The following is a 17,792-nucleotide window of genomic DNA, read 5'->3' as shown; positions in this document are numbered from 1 at the left end:
GCATGTCCTTCACCCTGCCCACCTCCTCCACCGCTGCCTGATAACCAAGTGTTGAGAGAGAAAGACGAGTCTAGTGGCTATATATCTATCTATCTATATATTGATTTCTACTTGGTTATGGAATAATTTGTTGCCAGACAGCCAACATATACCTCTCTCTTGTTTCTCTCTGCCTGTCCCCCCTCGATAGGTACGACCCCGAATTCCTTGTGTGGAATCAAAATCAAGCCGAGCAAAGAATGACAAAGTAATCCAACTATTTATTTATACATATATACATTCTGTCTTATCTATCTTACCTTTGTCTCATTCACTGAATCTCTCCATCTTCTCGATATGACACCAACAGACGCAGATGTTAATGTTACTGTTAAAGGCAGCATGACGACATTTCACATTTGTATTGTCACCCATTTATGCATAGTGCTGTAATTAACAGGAATGATCTTTATTGTAGCATAATATGGATGAATCTGAATTCGACACTAGATGACAATACTGGTTTTCAAAAGGACTTTTAATTACAGTTTTACATAATATTGACGTCCTCTGTGACCCAACAACCCTGAGACACAAGTTATTTAGAAAGTCTAATACGTTTTAAGATAGATTAAAATTTAAAGTAATTATCTTTTTTTTATTTTATTCTATCATGGCTCACCAGAGGGTCTTGTTTTTCAGATTGTAAATATTCCTCATTCTCTCCTTGGGCTTTCATCCATCACTCCATTCATTTATCTACTCTACTCTGATTTATATCATTTGTATTGTCATTTTGTTTGTTTCCATCGTCTGTCCTGGTGATTTTCCAACGTGCTTTTTGAGCGTTGTATTCATGTGGCTTGCTCAGTGTTAATTTTGATTTGTGATTTAGTGGTATTGAAATGTTAGGGCAATCCTCTGCCAGACTTTGAGAAAGTGTCATTTTTAAGCACAAATCAAGAGGAAGACTGAGATGGTGGACGGTAAACGGTAGATGGTAAACTCCTACCAGAGATGCCTAGGGAGGTAGAGACATATCATTAACATATCATTAAGGTACCGTATGGCTACTGCACATACTGTATGGCTCATGATAATGATATGTTAACATCAGCAGGGTTGTGGATGCACTAACTAACATACAGCAGCTGAGAATGCTGTCAGAATATACTACGATAGTTTCAGATTATTATGATTTTGAGGAGATAACTGTAAATGACCATATAGCCAACAGTAGCATTTACAGGTATTATAGTTTACTTAGATTGGAAGTTCAACAACATTAATCTTCATTCCTTCACTCACCCGGAGCTGTTGACCTAAAGAAACCCCGTTAAGTCTTGTATCAATCATATCGTCGTTTTCTTTTCCTAAAGTTACTATGCTAACCATAGGGTTGCTACATGTATCTTCCATACACCTCCCCTCCTCCTGATGTAAGCCAGAAGAGTCTGCACGTGGGTGGGATGTTGCTGCGTTTAAGGAAACTTGAGAATACCGTGTTGTGCATTGATTCAGAACAGGACGCCATATTTAACTACATGGAATGAATGGTAAACCTTGCTAACCAGGTAGCCAAGGCCCAACTAATCACTGGAGGACAAAGCACTGCTAAGAATCTGTAGTATAACGCCTCGTCATGTAAATGGCTGTGACTCATTTGGCCATTAGAAGGTCACAGGTTTGATTCCCGGCTCCACCGGTCTGTATTTCATTGGGCAAGATACCGCACCCAAACTTGTCCACAATGTATCAGTGGTGTATGAATGTGGCTGAGTTATGGAAAAGCTTTTTGTGTATCGCACAACCACATCTGGCAGCAGAGAGAACGTACAAGTGGACACTTTAAAGGAAACTGTATTATGTCATAGTTTTTGTGATCAAAAGTCAACTTCATTTGTTGTTAAATGGTTATTTTTCATTATTGTTTTCTAAATGAAGACATCCACTCCAAAGTGACCCACTGACACACTCGAATGTCTGACTCAAAAACAAAGTGGATAAAGACTAAATGAATAAAATCACTCATTATATTGATGCTCTCTGCAGCCGGCTCCTGAATAATACCTTTATTGTGTGAATGCCTCTGACAGCTGATTTGTCGAGCCACACACTGGCACAATCTGGCAAATCAAAGATCAAGGTACGTTACTGTGGAAACAGCCTCTTATGTACTCCGCACTTCTTCCTCCTTCAGGCCGCCGGTAATTTCTGGAAACGTTCCTGCAAGCACAAAGAAAGATTTGTGCTAGACAGGATCTGACCTGACCATAAGAGTGCCTCATTTTATTTCATGCTCATAAGCACAGTATGAATCTGTGTGTGTGTGTGTGTGTGTGTGTGTGTGTGTGGATGGATGGATGTGTGTGTGTGTGTGTGTGTGTGTGTGTGGATGGATGGATGTGTGTGTGTGTGTGTGTGGATGGATGTGTGTGTGTGTTTCTCAGCTCTGCCTGACATCTTCTGACCTTTCGTTCATCTCTTCCAGCCTCAGTGGGCCAGTCAGTCAGCCATACCATCATACCGTCTGGATGACACAGGCATACAGATACACACACTATCTCTCTCTCTCTCCCCCTCTCTCCCCCTCTCTCTCTCTCTCTTTTTCCTTATCTAATTTTCTTTCAACTTCAATCGCTCCCTCCATTTTCTTGTCCCACCTATTCATTGGTCACTCTAACCTTCTTCCCACATTGAGGTCAAGGTGGTGTCACCACGACACACAGGTCTAGATAGTATACTGTAGGTGGCTTTCTATGCGTTGATGGGATTATTTTTTTTACATTATTCTGGTGTATGGAAAGTGAACATGAACATTCTCTATCTTTTCAATAGAATGACACACAGCAGCAGTGACAGGCCGAACCTCTGTGTTGACCAATCAATACAAAACCCTCCAGTTCAATGAGAAAATACACACTGATTCTTTAAGGGCTTTATAGGGTTCTTTTGTGAAATAAATGGGTTACCTTCAGGCAGTGTGAAAGACCTCACCAGAGGAAATGAAGTATATACAGTATTTTGTACAGAACTAAAAGGCTTGTAAAAATGTAAATTTGATAAATATGTTATAAGTTATTTAAAGAGGTGTCACAGTACAATCTCCTCATCGTCACACACATTGACCAAGGTGATTATTAGGACAACTCTGACGGATTTGAGATGATTCATCACAGGATAATTTACTCATTCACTTGTGACTGCTGCCTGATAACGCTCAGGGGCAAACTGCTGAAGTAATATTCTAAGGCAGAATTTCAACATCTGTGTATAGTTCAATATACATATTACCATCAAAAGCCGACTGATTTGAGAACGATGTAGGGCGAGTCAGGTCGTTCATGGGAATTTATGGATCAGAACCACACTGTTGTGAGATGGGAGGAAAGATATTGTGTCCACATCTAACCCTTACCCTGACTTTAGATGGTCAGTCCTCTACATGCTATAGACTAAGACTCACTCACTGCTTTGACATGAGACATATAACATAGACATATCATTTAATAACCCTTTGATGCTGTTAGCTCCTGCAGCTACTGTTTCAAACACATCCAGTTATCGGGAATCATGTCATCTGGTCAGCTCATCATAATTATTAGTAAGACATTGATCCGGCACCACTTGATAAAATATTTCAGACATAATACAATCTAATATTATTTCAGTGTTTGTCTTTATCTTGTCCAATCCTAACACACATTATGGTTGACCACACACAGGTACTTTTTCGTAATAACTTTTCCATATAACTTCTGATCAGTCATAAAAGATTATGATTCTTTTTCCTTTTTTTTTCAAAATATATGGATTTTACTAGGATTTGCTACTTGGTTCTTTTACTTTCAATTGTATGGTGGCCTTCATACATCTTTGTACGTAACAAATTTCATCTTTTATAGCTGGTCAGATCTGAGTTTGTAGATAGTGGACATGAAAGTATAATGACCATACAGTCTATTCAGTGTGAAGCACTAAAAAACAGATGACACTTGTGGGTCTAGAGAGTGAGAGAGAGAAATGAGCTGATAAAGAAAACAGAGTGAACTCATGCTACGACATCATTGCAAGGACAATTACATGGACTGTTGAGTGTAACCAGTGTTGTCCATCATTAATCAGTTACTGTGCTAATTACTGCATCCATCAGTTGAACATATTGTAAACAGATCCCCGGTGGTCTGCTACTGCTGGTCTGAGATCAGTTTTTGCTATGAAACACACAGATGCATCATTGTTCTATTACTGTATTTGACGGTTACTGGAAATGGACTGAAGTAGCTCTGTTGTTAATCAGCTACCTACAGTTGTTAGATGTCCTGCTGCAAAATCAGTCATTTCCCTTTTGGGCTTTTTATTTTAAACTTTCTTTTTTTTCTTCTTCTTCTTCTGCCTCTTTTCTTCCTCCATCAGTTTACTCTTCAGGTTTACCAACCTGTCTCTGTTTCCGCCTGTCATGCGGGGAATGACTCATCAGACACATCTCAGTCCCCACCCCCAAGAGTCCTGCAGTGATAGCGACACACACACACACACAAATATACCCGACACAAATCGCATAGTTCGTTCTGTGGTTTCAAATCGCTGTATTCCACTAAAAACCCTGACTCACAGGAAATCCATTCACCCTGATATAGAAGTGAGCATTATCTGCCTGCAGCCCGCACATTACAGCACCTCGCCCTGCTTTCTGAATACACAATTCAAGGAGAGTTTATTTATTTACCAGGTTTAATTGTTGGGTTTGCCTGCAGCCCGGTATCGTCGCATTGTGGTATAAATGTTTTGGCTGCGTATGACACTATCGCACACAGAAACACACATTGCGTCCGCACACATGCCTAGACGAGTGGTGATACGAGATAGCCCACCTGGTTGGCTTGAAACAACGAGTGGATTGACAGTTTGTCAGTACTTTGTCCCAGTCCACTGAGTCGCCAAATGACACTTTAAGCTCTCTCGGGGGATTCCAGAGTAGCACACAATACACAATGGCAGAGATGTACACACACCCACACACACATGCACAATTCAGGAAATCAGCAAATGTATTTGTTTCCAAGGACTTTATTCAGTTCCTTTATTCAGTTCCTTTCTTCTTTATATTGGCTTATTAACACCGGTAAACAAAAGAAAAAGATGTATTTATAGGAAACATAAAGTGGCAGATGGAGAAAGAAAAGAAATGGATGACATTAAGGTCAGCACTTTACTTCAAGTGCCTTAAGTGAAAGTATCTGCGACTGAACACCTGCTGAATCACTGCTAAGTCCACCGGCTGCCAAAGTCCAGATGAAAAAAGCTCAACATTTCTGTTTGCTCACAGCATTGGGAGGCTTTGTGAGCAGTGACAGGTTTCAGAACATACAGGCTAGACTCAGAGCTCAGGGCTAAAGGTAAGGTCAGGTAACTTTGACATATTATTCCAAAGAAAAGTGACACATTTGAACCTACAATGGCTCTCGCCTCATTCTCTGTCTGTGGAACTGAAATAATGGTGTTAATACATTAGTAATGCAGGAATTAGATTAAAATTTTCTTTCCTTATTCTCATGATAGACCAATTTACTAAGGATAACACATTTATAGTCACTTGATCTGGTAAATGCGTTTACATAGATCTAGCCTTACCCAGCTTTGCAAGAGGTTTTTGTAAGTGTTAAAGGGATCCTTCACCCAAAATCGATAATTCACCAATTTTCTACTTACCGTCATGCCAAGGAAGGGTTCAGAGTCATCAAAACAACGGATTGTCATATAATGGCACATTGTGCGAGAGCCATGGAGGTATTTCGATGTTTCATAGTGTGTGTTTTGGAACTGAGCACAATCCGCCGCCATTATATGACAATCCGTTGCCACCCCTGGAACTCCAAAAGCGCTTTGATAAAAATTTCTCCAAACCCTTCCTTGGCATGACGGGGAGTAGACAACTGGTGAATTATCGATTTTGGATGAAGTATCCCTTTAACCTTTGTCCCTAAAAATGACCTTTATTCTACTGAAGTTAGCATGCTAACAAGCTAAATCCAGCCTCTCTTATCACTTTCCAATAGTAACTCACTGTAGCCCCTTTACAACTGTCAGGTTAATCAGTATAGTGAGATAATCACAACACTCCTACGAGTACATTTAAACATAAACTGAGAAGCTTTGAAACACAGATACACACATACCAGTATAAAACATTTTTCTATGTAGGTTTGTCTTGTTTTTCAGTGCTATTCAAATATCCTGCATATCCACCGCTCTGCTCCAACACTAAAACAGTGCAAACATTCCCTCAGTGAACACTTTTGCCCAAAGTTCACAGATGGCTCAGTTCTATTTGCACATCCTGCTGTGATGTTGTCACACATTGTTTGGGATTGGGCGCACCATATCCTCCTGTGTTCGCTTCTCTCTGGAACGAGTCAAACACACACAAATACAGCGACAGAGAGAGAGAGAGAGGGAGGGATGCTGAGTAAAAACTAGTACGGCTTCAGGGTAGAGTTAGTGAATGAATGAACCGTTATAGCACAGCTTTCTGGGGCAGAGCACGCACAGTAAGGAAGACAGTCTCTTCATTTTATTTGGATTATTTCAACTTTAGGTGGATTCTCTTCGAGCGTCAGTCTGTTTCAGAGATAATCCCCAAACAGTAAAATGTTACACAACATGTCAACAGTACGTTCAGTTTATCAGATTGTGCTACGCAGTTATCAAGTCTGTGCGTAGAGTTCATTGGGTGTGCGTTTGTTTTTTTCTCGTGTGCGCCTACGGAGCATCACAGCCTGAGGCCTGGTGTTGAGTGGGATCTGCTGCGATGCACCACTTTCCCTCTGAGGCTGTGACTGTTCCATCAGGCTCAGAAAAACCCTGCTCAGGAGGATTTCTGTGTGGAGTCGACACCTCTGTAAAGACCTGTGCTGACTGCTGACTCTGCCTCCTTGGGATTAAATGGATTTAATTTCTTTTTAAAATCACAATGTTGTATTTCTAGTGACATTTGCTATGGTTCAATACCCAACTGATAAAAGGGAGAGGAGTTCATAATGTGGTTGTGATACGGAAAGTATTGTTCTTTACTGTAGCTTGCTATTTAACATATTATTACTTGTGAAAAGGCCCAATAGTGGAGACATTTAGATCAACATTTAGATTACATTCAGGTTATTAAAATACTCATCCATATTGAAATAGTTACTGCTCATTATAATTGTTCCACATTGAGCATAAAACTCCTTCCCAGTGTGAGTCCAATGGATGATATCTGCAGTCCATTCTAAACCTAATGTGAGTCTGAGATGACGAAATCACCCATATTTACAATTATTTCAAAATCCCTTTCTCCTGTATCTGTGGACACGACTTCTGTCCAAATGGTTGCATTTTTGGTAGATACACGCTTGATTTGACTATAACTGTGTAACACATATCCTGTCTCCTACATTAGATTCACATAAAGATCTGATCTTTGCACAGTCCAAGACATTCCTCTTTCAATGGTTGTACAGGAATGTAAGAATTGCTTTAACCTCTGAACACCCACTGTCCTGTGGGTCATGTTGCTTCTAATTGATGCCGGACCCGCTGGGCCCTTGACGGGCCAGTGGGTGTTAAAGGGATAGTTCAACATTTTGGCAAATTGGCCCATTGTCATAATCCCTATAGTTTTAGGAGTAGGTTTTGTTACCTTTAATTGTCGGTGCAAGCTATTTTTAGAACGGCGGAGCAGAGCCGCAAGCTGCTCAGAGCTACGCTACGGAGGCTAATGGAATTTCTTGGTTTCCCTCATCAAACTCATCAAATACACAATCCAACAACTCTCAAACACTTTGGTGGACAAGTTGTGACCTGCATATTCACCACGCTATGAGATAATAACGGAACATTACAAGACAGAGTTGTTTTCAAGGTAAATTCATGCAAAACCGCTGATACACGTTCCCGTCAGGGGCAGTTTTATGGCAAGCAGTCTCTGCATTTGCCTCGAAAACAACTCTGTCTCGTAACCTCCGTCAATATTTCATCTGGGCCAATTATGCCAAAATGTTGAACTATCCCTTTAAGGGGTTAAAACAGGCTTGGAAAAAACATGGAGCTATATCCTTTATGATAAATACACAGCAACCTTAGTAGTAAAATATCATTAATAATAGTAGTAGGTGGGGATGTTGTTTTGTGCAGGCCAGGATGTTGGTATGAGGTCAGCTTCACCACAGTGCTGAGAGTTTAATCCTGAAGCTCTTAAATCTTTTAAACTTCAAATGATAAGTTAGAACCGTTTCAAGTCAGTACAAGAAACCAATCAGCAGTTCCCAGTTTCTGTATTTCTGAAAATAATTGGAGCAGTTATTAACAACCTTCAGGCTGATGTTAAACTAAACATTGATGCTGTGAGAAATATTTGTGTCTCCTACTTCTATCTCATTCCGATGCCTTTTTATTAAGTTAAATACAGTTTAATGTTTGTTCTTTATACCAGTGGATCTGTTTAACTCCTTCACTTAACTGCAGTGTTGATTGAAGAAGCTTCATGTCAACAAATGTTATTGCTGATGTCCTACTCTCTAATTACAACGTGAAAGGAAAAATATATAAATACACATGTCCACACAGAGATCTGACAGCTCACTCAGCCGTGACTTTAGATGTCGTATCGCTCAATTAACCCAGTCGGTGACCTACACAAGGTCATGTCATCTCTGATGGTATTTATTGAGGCACATGCCGCTGCTTTATCCCAACATTATTATGTTAATGCTGTGTATGTGTGTTTGTGTTGGGAAATGCCTGGAGGGAGGGGTGAGAAATGAAACACAGAGATACACTGAGACAAGAGGGTATGTGGAAAAAAAGAAAATTGTTAAAGAGAGAGGATTTCAAAGAGAGAGAGGAAAAAATAACCTTTGAAATAATTCTCTCTTCCTTCTGTCTCCAATTTCCCCATTTTTCAAACACTGGGTTTATCCCATTGGCCCATTATGAAACTTAGAGACAAAAGCTTTCTAATCCTGGCACTGCCTTTGATGGCTGGGTGTGTATGCAAGTCACTGAGTGTGTGTACATGTGTGTGTGTGTGTGTGTTTCACTGCTATATTAGTGTGCTGGATTGTGTGTGTATGTGCTTGGCGTTAGCTAATGCCGCTCTAAGCTGCGCACTGAGTTGTCCTACAGCTCTCGATGTGTGTGTGTTTGTGTGTTTGTGCAAACCTGCCAGTGTGTGTGTGTGTGTGTGTGTGTGTGTGTGTGTGTGTGTGTGTGTGTTAGATTAGACTGAACTGAAATTATCTCCACAGGGACATTGGGCTGTTGCTGCATCAAGAATAAGATACATCAAAGAGAAATGGCTTCCACATAAACAGGGCTTGTGTATGGAGCCTGAACTTCTCCCAGCTGTCAGAAAAATTCAAATCAAAATGTGCAAAGTGAGGATTTAACAGCAGGGAGTGCATGTGGAGACTGTATTGAAAACCAGCAGAACATGCTTAAGCAAAATTATAGCAAAATTGAAGAGCGAGCGTCCCCTCCTCCTTCCTTCCACCTTCACGTTTAGTGATGCTAAGTCAAATTTAAAAAAAAAGAGATGAATAAAAACAAAAAGGATGAATAAAAACAAAAAGGTGTAGTCTCAGGTGGAGTTGGTCCTTGGAAACCACTGCTGTCAAGGAAACTTAGTTTGCCGTTGGCAACTGATAAGCTCCATCAATAAGCTCCGCCTCCCTACCTTCATCCCTCCATCTGATGCCAATGCCATGACTCCATTCTCACATCTTTCCCACGTTAATCATCTGTGTTTCTTCTTTCACTCTCTCTCCATCTCTCTCTTTCTCTCACACACACACACACACACACACACACACACACACACTCATAGGGTTAGAGAGCAGAGTGTATGTCTGCACGTGTGCCCAGGGCGTGCCTTGAGGCAAAAGCACCGGCACACACTAAAGCCAAAGCTGCTGGGGCCAGTTAGAAGAAGGGATTCATCATCACAGCAGGAAGAGGCTCTCACAGCGAATCCAAGATGGCTGGTTGTTGTGATTCACCTTCCAATGACAATGCAAAGTGGAGCTCACTGATGATGTTTAGCATCAGGTGCATGAGCCACGTGCCAACTAACAAAAAGAGAATAGCTGACTTTAATTTACCAGTGAAGTTAATTCTTCTTAAGATGCAACATATGCTACATTTGACCTCAGAGGGAATGGATGTCAAAATATCACTTTTTGAACTTTCCAATTATAATCTCTGCATGACACGTCTCGCATGATTTGGCAACCTTGTTTGGTCCTAGGGCCGATGGGAAATTGCCACAATAAAACAAATAGTATACACTGATATTAGATCTATTTTCCAAAGAATGTGTCCTGCGTTTATCTTAATATATGAGTAGAGTTAGTGTTGAGAAAAGATTATCAGTAATTAACAAAGCCATGCACATTATGATATTTTGAAAACCTGACTTTGGTCCTTCCCTGAACTGTTGCCACACATTTGGAAGATCATTGTCAGTAGGTTTGATATGTACCCTTTTTTTAGATAAAAAAAAATAGTATACATTTTGTCAAAAAATAATGGAAGTTACCTGTGCAGATACTGAATGAGGTGACACCAAATGAACAGCTTCTGGTTTTGAGTTGGAGATAATTTCAACATAATCTAAAGAAAAGAATAAGAGAAAGATCTTTGTATTTACTGTCCTATCCTTCTTCTTCATTTTTTACCCTCCCCCACCCTCCATCGCTCTTTCTTTCTCTCTCTCTCTCTGGTGAGCATTTTAAATCAGGGTCACAGTAGGGAGGCAAGGTGCCTAGTAACACTCATCCACACACACACACACACACACACACCTCTATCGCTGCTCACATCACAACGCTGTATTTTCTCTCTTTGTGTCTCTGTAGGGAGTTTGGCTGGAGGGATCCAGAGCTGCCAGAGGTGATCCAGATGTTGCAGCATCAGTTCCCATCAGTCCAGTCCAACGCTGCTGCCTACCTCCAGCACCTCTGTTTTGGAGATAACAAGATCAAATCAGAGGTATTGATCCCTGAAGGAAAATCACACCCACTCAAACACGGTCAGATTGACTTGAAGGGCCTCCGACTCGCACTTTTGCGAATACACAGACATAAAAACTGCATTAATTCTTTTTGCCCAGAGAGTTAAAGTTAGCCACCTACAGTACACTCACAGTATAGTATATACTGTACATAGTATATAGTACTAGTATTACATAGTATATAGTACTCATTCTTTACCCCGGTTTCATACAGTATTCATATGAACATGCAGATATTTTGTGCTGAGATAGACTGCCACTGAACTTTTGAACTTTAAGAACCATACAGTGAATCAGGACTTGATAAAGAGGGTGTGTGTGTGTGTGTGTGTGTGTGTGTGTGTGTGTGTGTGTGTGTGTGTGTGTGTGTGTGTGTGTGTGTGTGTGTGTGTGTGTGTGTGTGTGTGTGTGTGTGTGTGTGTGTGTGTGTGTGTGTGTGTGTGACTGGATGAAATGATCGACAAATGTAGCAATAATACTGCTGTATAGTCTCAATGGTTTTAAGCCTCCACACACCCATCAGCCATGACTGATGGCATTATGTGTACAGGTTGTCTCTCTGCCTATTTCATTCTTGTGAATGAGATATCTCAGTAACACACTGGGGGGGGTTCTTCACATTTAGTTTTATGTGCCAACATAAAATGATATGACTGAAGGAAAGTACTACATGTACATATTGTGGGAGTTCTTTGAACAAAATCTAAAAACATGTTTTATTTACAGTAGCATAACTTAATAGTTTTAGTTTAGTTTAGTTTATTTATTTATTTCATTCATTTGTCAAACATAAAAACAAAAAATAAAATAAACAGTGACAATACTGTAACTCTTGAATGAAAGGGGGTAGAAAGAAGCGAACTTATATGGTCTACCCCTTGTTACAAAGAATTAATTCACAAATTAGATAGTACCTACATATATATATAATATACAGTATGTACAGTATCACGTAATGAGAAAGCCAGTTGAAAGTGATGTTGCAAGGCTTTCAACCACTGTCTCCTTAAAGGGATAGTTTAATTTTTTTTAAAGTGGGGTTGTATGATCTACAAATAGCCCCCAAGTACTTTAATTGCAGTAGCAGACTCTCTACACTCCTCCCGTTAGCAACGCCAGCCCATAATAGCCCTGCCCAGAGATTTACAACATACAGTGTTGTGAATGGACTCAAAGAAACCTATTTTTGTGGCCTAAAAGAGGTTTTACCTGAAAAAAAAATACACAGTTCCATTGTTCGCTATAATATAATTTTTTCCAGCCCTTCAAAGTGCAGGAAAAACACAGTTTTTTTTTTGGACCTAACCAACTGCTGATCATTGGGCGCTAACCCTGGGCGGAGGGATACGTGAGTTGTTTAGGTCCAAATAAAAACTATGTTTTTCCTGCACTTTGAAGGGCTGGAAAAAAGTATCATAAATAAATATTATAGCGAACAATGGAACAATGGAATTTTTTTTCACGTAAAACCTCTTTTAGGCCGCGAAAATAGGCCGTTTCTTTGGGTCCATTCACAACAATGTATGTTGTAAATCTCTGGGCAGGGCTATTATGGGCTGGCGTTGCTAACGGGAGGAGTCCAGAGAGTCTTCTACTGCAATTAAAGTACTTTTGTAGATCATATAACCCCACTTAAAAAAAATGCTACTATCCCTTTAATCCATAAACGAAAACAGTACAGTACACATAAAATGAAAAATACTATTGGCTACATTACTTATCCATGAGGGTTGGACGACACTTTTAAAAGACGTAAAATATTACAAAAGGTAAAAAAAAAAAAAAAAATGTTAGGCAATCACATGGACTTTATTTCTCATAACAAGTGAAGGTCTTATTGAGTGTGTGGCATGTGTGTGAAATCGCTTCACAAGTCTTTATTCAAGGGAATCTCCATCCTGCATGTGTGCAGATGTCTGATCTCCACCAAACTCCACATTAGACGACATTAACTCCTCATTACGCTCACTTAACCCGACCGTGAATACAGGCCTGTTCCTGCAGCCCGACCCTCCTGTCCTCTGGAGCCGTCATCACTCCGTGTCTCGGAGAAGACTGCTCCGTCTGTCTGTTCAATGTCAACTCAATTCAACCGAATTCGACTTTATTAATCCCCATGGAGACGATGGATCTGAGTGCAAACAAAGTTCTTCAAACAGCAATCAGCCAAGAGGCATTAAATATAGAGTGCGAGAGAGACGGATAAGAAAGATGAGTGATGCCGAGACTGTAGGAGAGTGAAGTATTGGAGTATTTAGAGCAAGGCTGCCAAAACTACTCATAGGCCAAATTGTTTTTTGCCCTTGAGAGACATGTCTGAATGGTAAAATAAAAGATTGGATGCTGTGAGATATAAATGGGCTCCTGCCTGTTGAGTCTCCCAGTACTGAATACACTGTAATTATGTGTTTGTTGTGCGTGACTTATTGTCTTATACTAATGCAAGTTAAGAGTGATGGAACATTAGAGGGTAATAATTTTTTTTAAAAAGAAAAAAGAAGAAGCAGCTCAGTCTAGGGAGAAATGGGCATAGTTTTGTATTGAGAAACTCTGTCAGGACTCCTGTAACTTTGTGACATCACAACAAAGCAATAAAGACTCTTAATCAATTACTAAGTCCCGCCCACCTTGACCCAACTTTCAACTTACGGTAGCTGGATTTGGTTTCTCTGCCATATTTTTTTCTTTGATCATTCAGGCTCACTAGATTGATCTGATGAGCCAATCTGAGAGAGGAGATGTCAAATGACATTGAGATGGTTATTGTTCCTAAAACCAGAAATACAGTATATCTGCTTCTTGATCAACACTATAAATGAAATACTAGAGATGTGTTTCACCCTCCCCAATGATCATTTTTTCATTATTCAGCATAGTCATATTTCTTGTTTTGTTAGGTAATTCCATAAACTAATTTTACAACAATATTTTACAATTACACAATAGTTTGATTGTTACAAAATACTAAGATACAATCAGGAGAGTCTAATAAGAAGAACATTAGGCAGGAAGAAGATCAGTGCAGGATGGTCCATAGTGGAGGTGGGGATGAAAGCAGCTCAAGGATGAAAACATATTCATAAGAGGGAAACCTCTGATTGGATGGTGTGATTGGAGATGGTCAGGCAATGCACCTTTGTGGTGATAAAGGCCGGAGGTGGATCACATATTCTTTGCAGCGGAAAGAGAAAAGGTTTAACAGCTTACAAGTGAAGTCATTGTGAAGTTACATCATAACACACATCTATTTTAACAAGTAGTTTCCAATCAGCATCCAGTTGGAGTGCATCAGCTGAAATTGGCTTTTATCTAACTCTGCACACGACCTTCTAACTGCAGCGTCTCTGAACAGTCTCCTTCTCCTAAAATGTCTTTTGTTTTTCTGGAGAGGAGGCAGCATGCCCTACATTCTGTCTTTGTTTGTTTGAAAGTAGGGACACGCAGGGACAGAAAGTGCAGTGGCTGGCATTTAAATAAATCTTGCATCAGTTCCACAGTAGCTGCTGCACCCTGTTTATTTTCATTTGTGGTGAAAAAATGTATATTTACACGATAACTTTAAAAAATTTGGTTTTCTAATACCACCACTTCAAGGAGTGAAATTGTTTTTTCTCTCAGAAGTAAACAAACTCTTATTTTCAGCGACTGCATTCTGTCTATACACATCAGCAGGCATGTTGTAGTGGAAACTACCCCCAAAGCACATCATCACTGTTATTTTTTAATTGGCTCTTGCCTTCAGCGTACAGTACAGTACAGTAATCCCTTCCTCCGTCCTCAGATCCGGCGGCAGGGTGGCATCCAGCTGCTGGTGGACCTGTTGGACCACCGGATGACCGACGTCCACCGCAGTGCCTGTGGAGCCCTGAGAAACCTGGTGTACGGCAAAGCCAATGACGACAACAAGATCGCCCTAAAGAACTGCGGAGGGATACCTGCTCTGGTCCGACTGCTCCGGAAGACCACGGACGTAGAGATCCGAGAGCTGCTCACAGGTAAGAAAGAACCTTTGTCTGCTCTCTTCTCCAAGGAAAAATATAATCAAACCTCTCCATACAACCTTGAACTTCCAAACTAACCTGCCAACTTACCAACTCTATCAGAATGGTGTTCTGGCCCCTTTTTTTTTTTTTTTTTTTTTTAACAAATTCATGTTTAAAGAGGACCTATTATGCTCATTTCAGGAGCCCAGTGCAGCACTATTGCAAGTTTCGATCAATAAAAACCTCCATACTTACAGCATACGAGCTGTCTGTGTACTCCTCCATTCTGGCTCTTTCCTGCTTCGCTCTGAAACGATCGGATTCAGTACGCTCCTGGAAACTGCCCCTGGGGATTACTTCAACACACACCTACAGTACCTCATGATATGGCACTTCCACGTCCTGCAAAAGCATAACAGGTCCCCTTTAAGGTTTATGCTTTTTCAACAGTTGTACTCTCATCAGTTATCTTGAGATCTTTGAGCCAAATACTTATATTCTTCAGGTTCTGTCATCGTTGTTTGCTGCAATATGATTTCCATTGCTGGCACACAACAAACTACGTTACTCGCTAATGTCAATTCTTAATGTATCAATAGCAAACCTTTAAAAAAATTGTTCCTTGAAGACCAAATGTGCACATACATTCCTGCATATACTGTCTACTTCCATCACACATCCGACACACATGGTCCCTCCCATGTACAACCACACGCATGCAGATAAACAAGATCAACTATTGACAAACACACAAAAAACACTGGATGGTATGTACGCTTGAGCACAAACACACACACAGAAGATAATTGTTTCCTCTCTGCCCACTGCCTTCTTCCCAGCACTCATCAAATGCTGTTGACTTGTCTGTTGACTTGTCAAATGAGGCTACATTGTACAGTATCCTCTGCAGGTTCATGTTCTCCCTCAGTAAACACTGAGAAGGATTCATTAGCTGGAGGATCTATTCTAAACCCACAAAGGACCGAGGTCTGGGTTGTAAACTCACCAGCGAAGCCTACACCAGTATTTTTCAAACCACTTTTGCTGTGTATAACTATGTAGTTCTTCTCTAATGTACGTTCACACACATGGCCATAGCAAAATAACTCTCACCCCTGAAGTGGGATGAGACATGAAAGAGCTAAAGGAGGAGTACCGCTCTCACTCAAACTGATCTATGTCCAGAATCCCCTGGGGAGTTTATTCCAATCCAGGAACCAGATGAGAAAAATGGATTTTTCTTACCGACACCATGAAAGCATCTCCTCTGGAGGTCTGTTAGGAGCATGAGCACGTCCATGCTTGATAAGAAACCAAGATTTTGGTTGTTTATGATTCTGGGACAGGATTTTCATTTCCTGAATGTAGAAATCATACAATTCATTTTCAAATAATGAGGCATGGTGTGAGGGAGACATAGTTTTGAATCAGTCTCTCTCTCATCACTGTTAATCTGTGACTGTCCTCAAGATTTTACAGTAAATATTCACTTAAATTGTTCAGAATATTCAGAGCAGTGACCACTAATTATGTCCTCAATGAAGGATTCCTCACCTCAGGACACAGGGCCAGTGCCAAGATTCAGTGCCAATGGAAGAAATAGTGCGCCCGTTACGTAGCAACACACAAAGTGGTCATGTAGAGGTCATGCTGGTGTGTGTGTGTGTGTGTGTGTGTGTGGATAAAGCACGTCTACTTCCACACAACCACAATGTTGACAATAAACATAATGTAGCTAAAGAGATTGTGTCAAATTCCAGTATTTTTGAAGTTCTGGCATTTAAAGGTTGAGTCTGGAGTTTTTTTACCCAAAAATAAACGCTAGACTCATACAAATGAAATCCGTCTTAATCACCACCTATGGGCTTCTAGTCCTGTGTGGTGGTGGCTGTGTCTGCACTGCAGCGCCCCCTCCCCCTGCCTGTATTTTGGTCTTGTGCTTTGGTCTTGTGCTTTGTTGTGTCAGGGACGTTTCTGGGTGGAGAGCGAGATATGTAGCGGAGAGTGTTTTCTCTCCAGTGACGGTGAAGCTACGTGCAGCAGAGTAGGAGGGCTCAGGGCTGCTGTCCCGGATGTTAGCAAGTGCTAGCATGTCTCTCTCTCTCAGCAGCAGCAGTCAGGACCGCAAAGAAAAAAAAACTGTCTGAGTGAAGTGCTGGAGCCGCGGACGGATACCCGGATGTCACCGACAACAAAGGCCTCGAGTGGTAACAAGTATGAGGGGTGTTGTGGTGAGCTAGCTCAATGCTAACTTCGGCTAGCGGGAGCTGTTAGCATCCACCGCTAACACCATCTTCCCAGCTCACCACAACGGCCCTCCTGCTCATTACAACATAATACTGGAGGCTCCTGTTGTTGGCCTTTCCTTTGCGGTCCTGACACAGTTGAGCCCAAGAGGAGGGGCCCAGTTTGAGGAGAGAACCTTTGGTAACCCTTTAATTTACAGGTTGTTAAGTACGTGATAATGTCAAGAAATAGCCTACAAATAACAGTCAATGTCATAGTATGTCATGTTTTTTATAAAGGCAAAATATTTCACATTCATGCTTTGAATTTTTGGGTAAGGCCAACATTTTTCTCCACCAAGTCCTTGCAATTGACTGATATTTCTGGGCTATTACTACGCAATCAATCGTTATTTGCTATATTTCTCAACATTACTATGAAATAGACCGTTTAGGCTATTTTTAGATGCAATTAATTGTTATTTCTTGGCTATTTTTTGACAATATCACGCAATTAACAGCCTGTAAATTAAAGGGTTACCGAACCTTTGTATG

The 17,792-nt window shown here is 40.7% G+C and overlaps 1 protein-coding gene across 1 annotated transcript in view; it reads left to right on the top strand.

Moving 5' to 3' along the window:
- The window catches only part of ctnnd2b (catenin (cadherin-associated protein), delta 2b), a gene marked incomplete at its 5' end in the record, with an annotated part of 142,711 nt that overhangs the window by 79,936 nt on the left and 44,983 nt on the right, over positions 1–17,792 (top strand). The window contains 3 exons of the mRNA XM_083991674.1: positions 191–247; positions 10,875–11,007; positions 14,811–15,024. Of these exons, the coding sequence (XP_083847800.1) occupies positions 191–247; positions 10,875–11,007; positions 14,811–15,024 (404 nt within the window). The remainder of the gene's footprint in view (positions 1–190; positions 248–10,874; positions 11,008–14,810; positions 15,025–17,792) is intronic.

The sequence above is a fragment of the Trachurus trachurus genome (genome assembly GCF_905171665.1).
Source record: "Trachurus trachurus genome assembly, chromosome: 17".
Taxonomy (NCBI): domain Eukaryota; kingdom Metazoa; phylum Chordata; class Actinopteri; order Carangiformes; family Carangidae; genus Trachurus; species Trachurus trachurus.
Note: the sequence above shows the minus strand (reverse complement) of the source record. Positions and strands in the feature narration are given on the sequence as shown.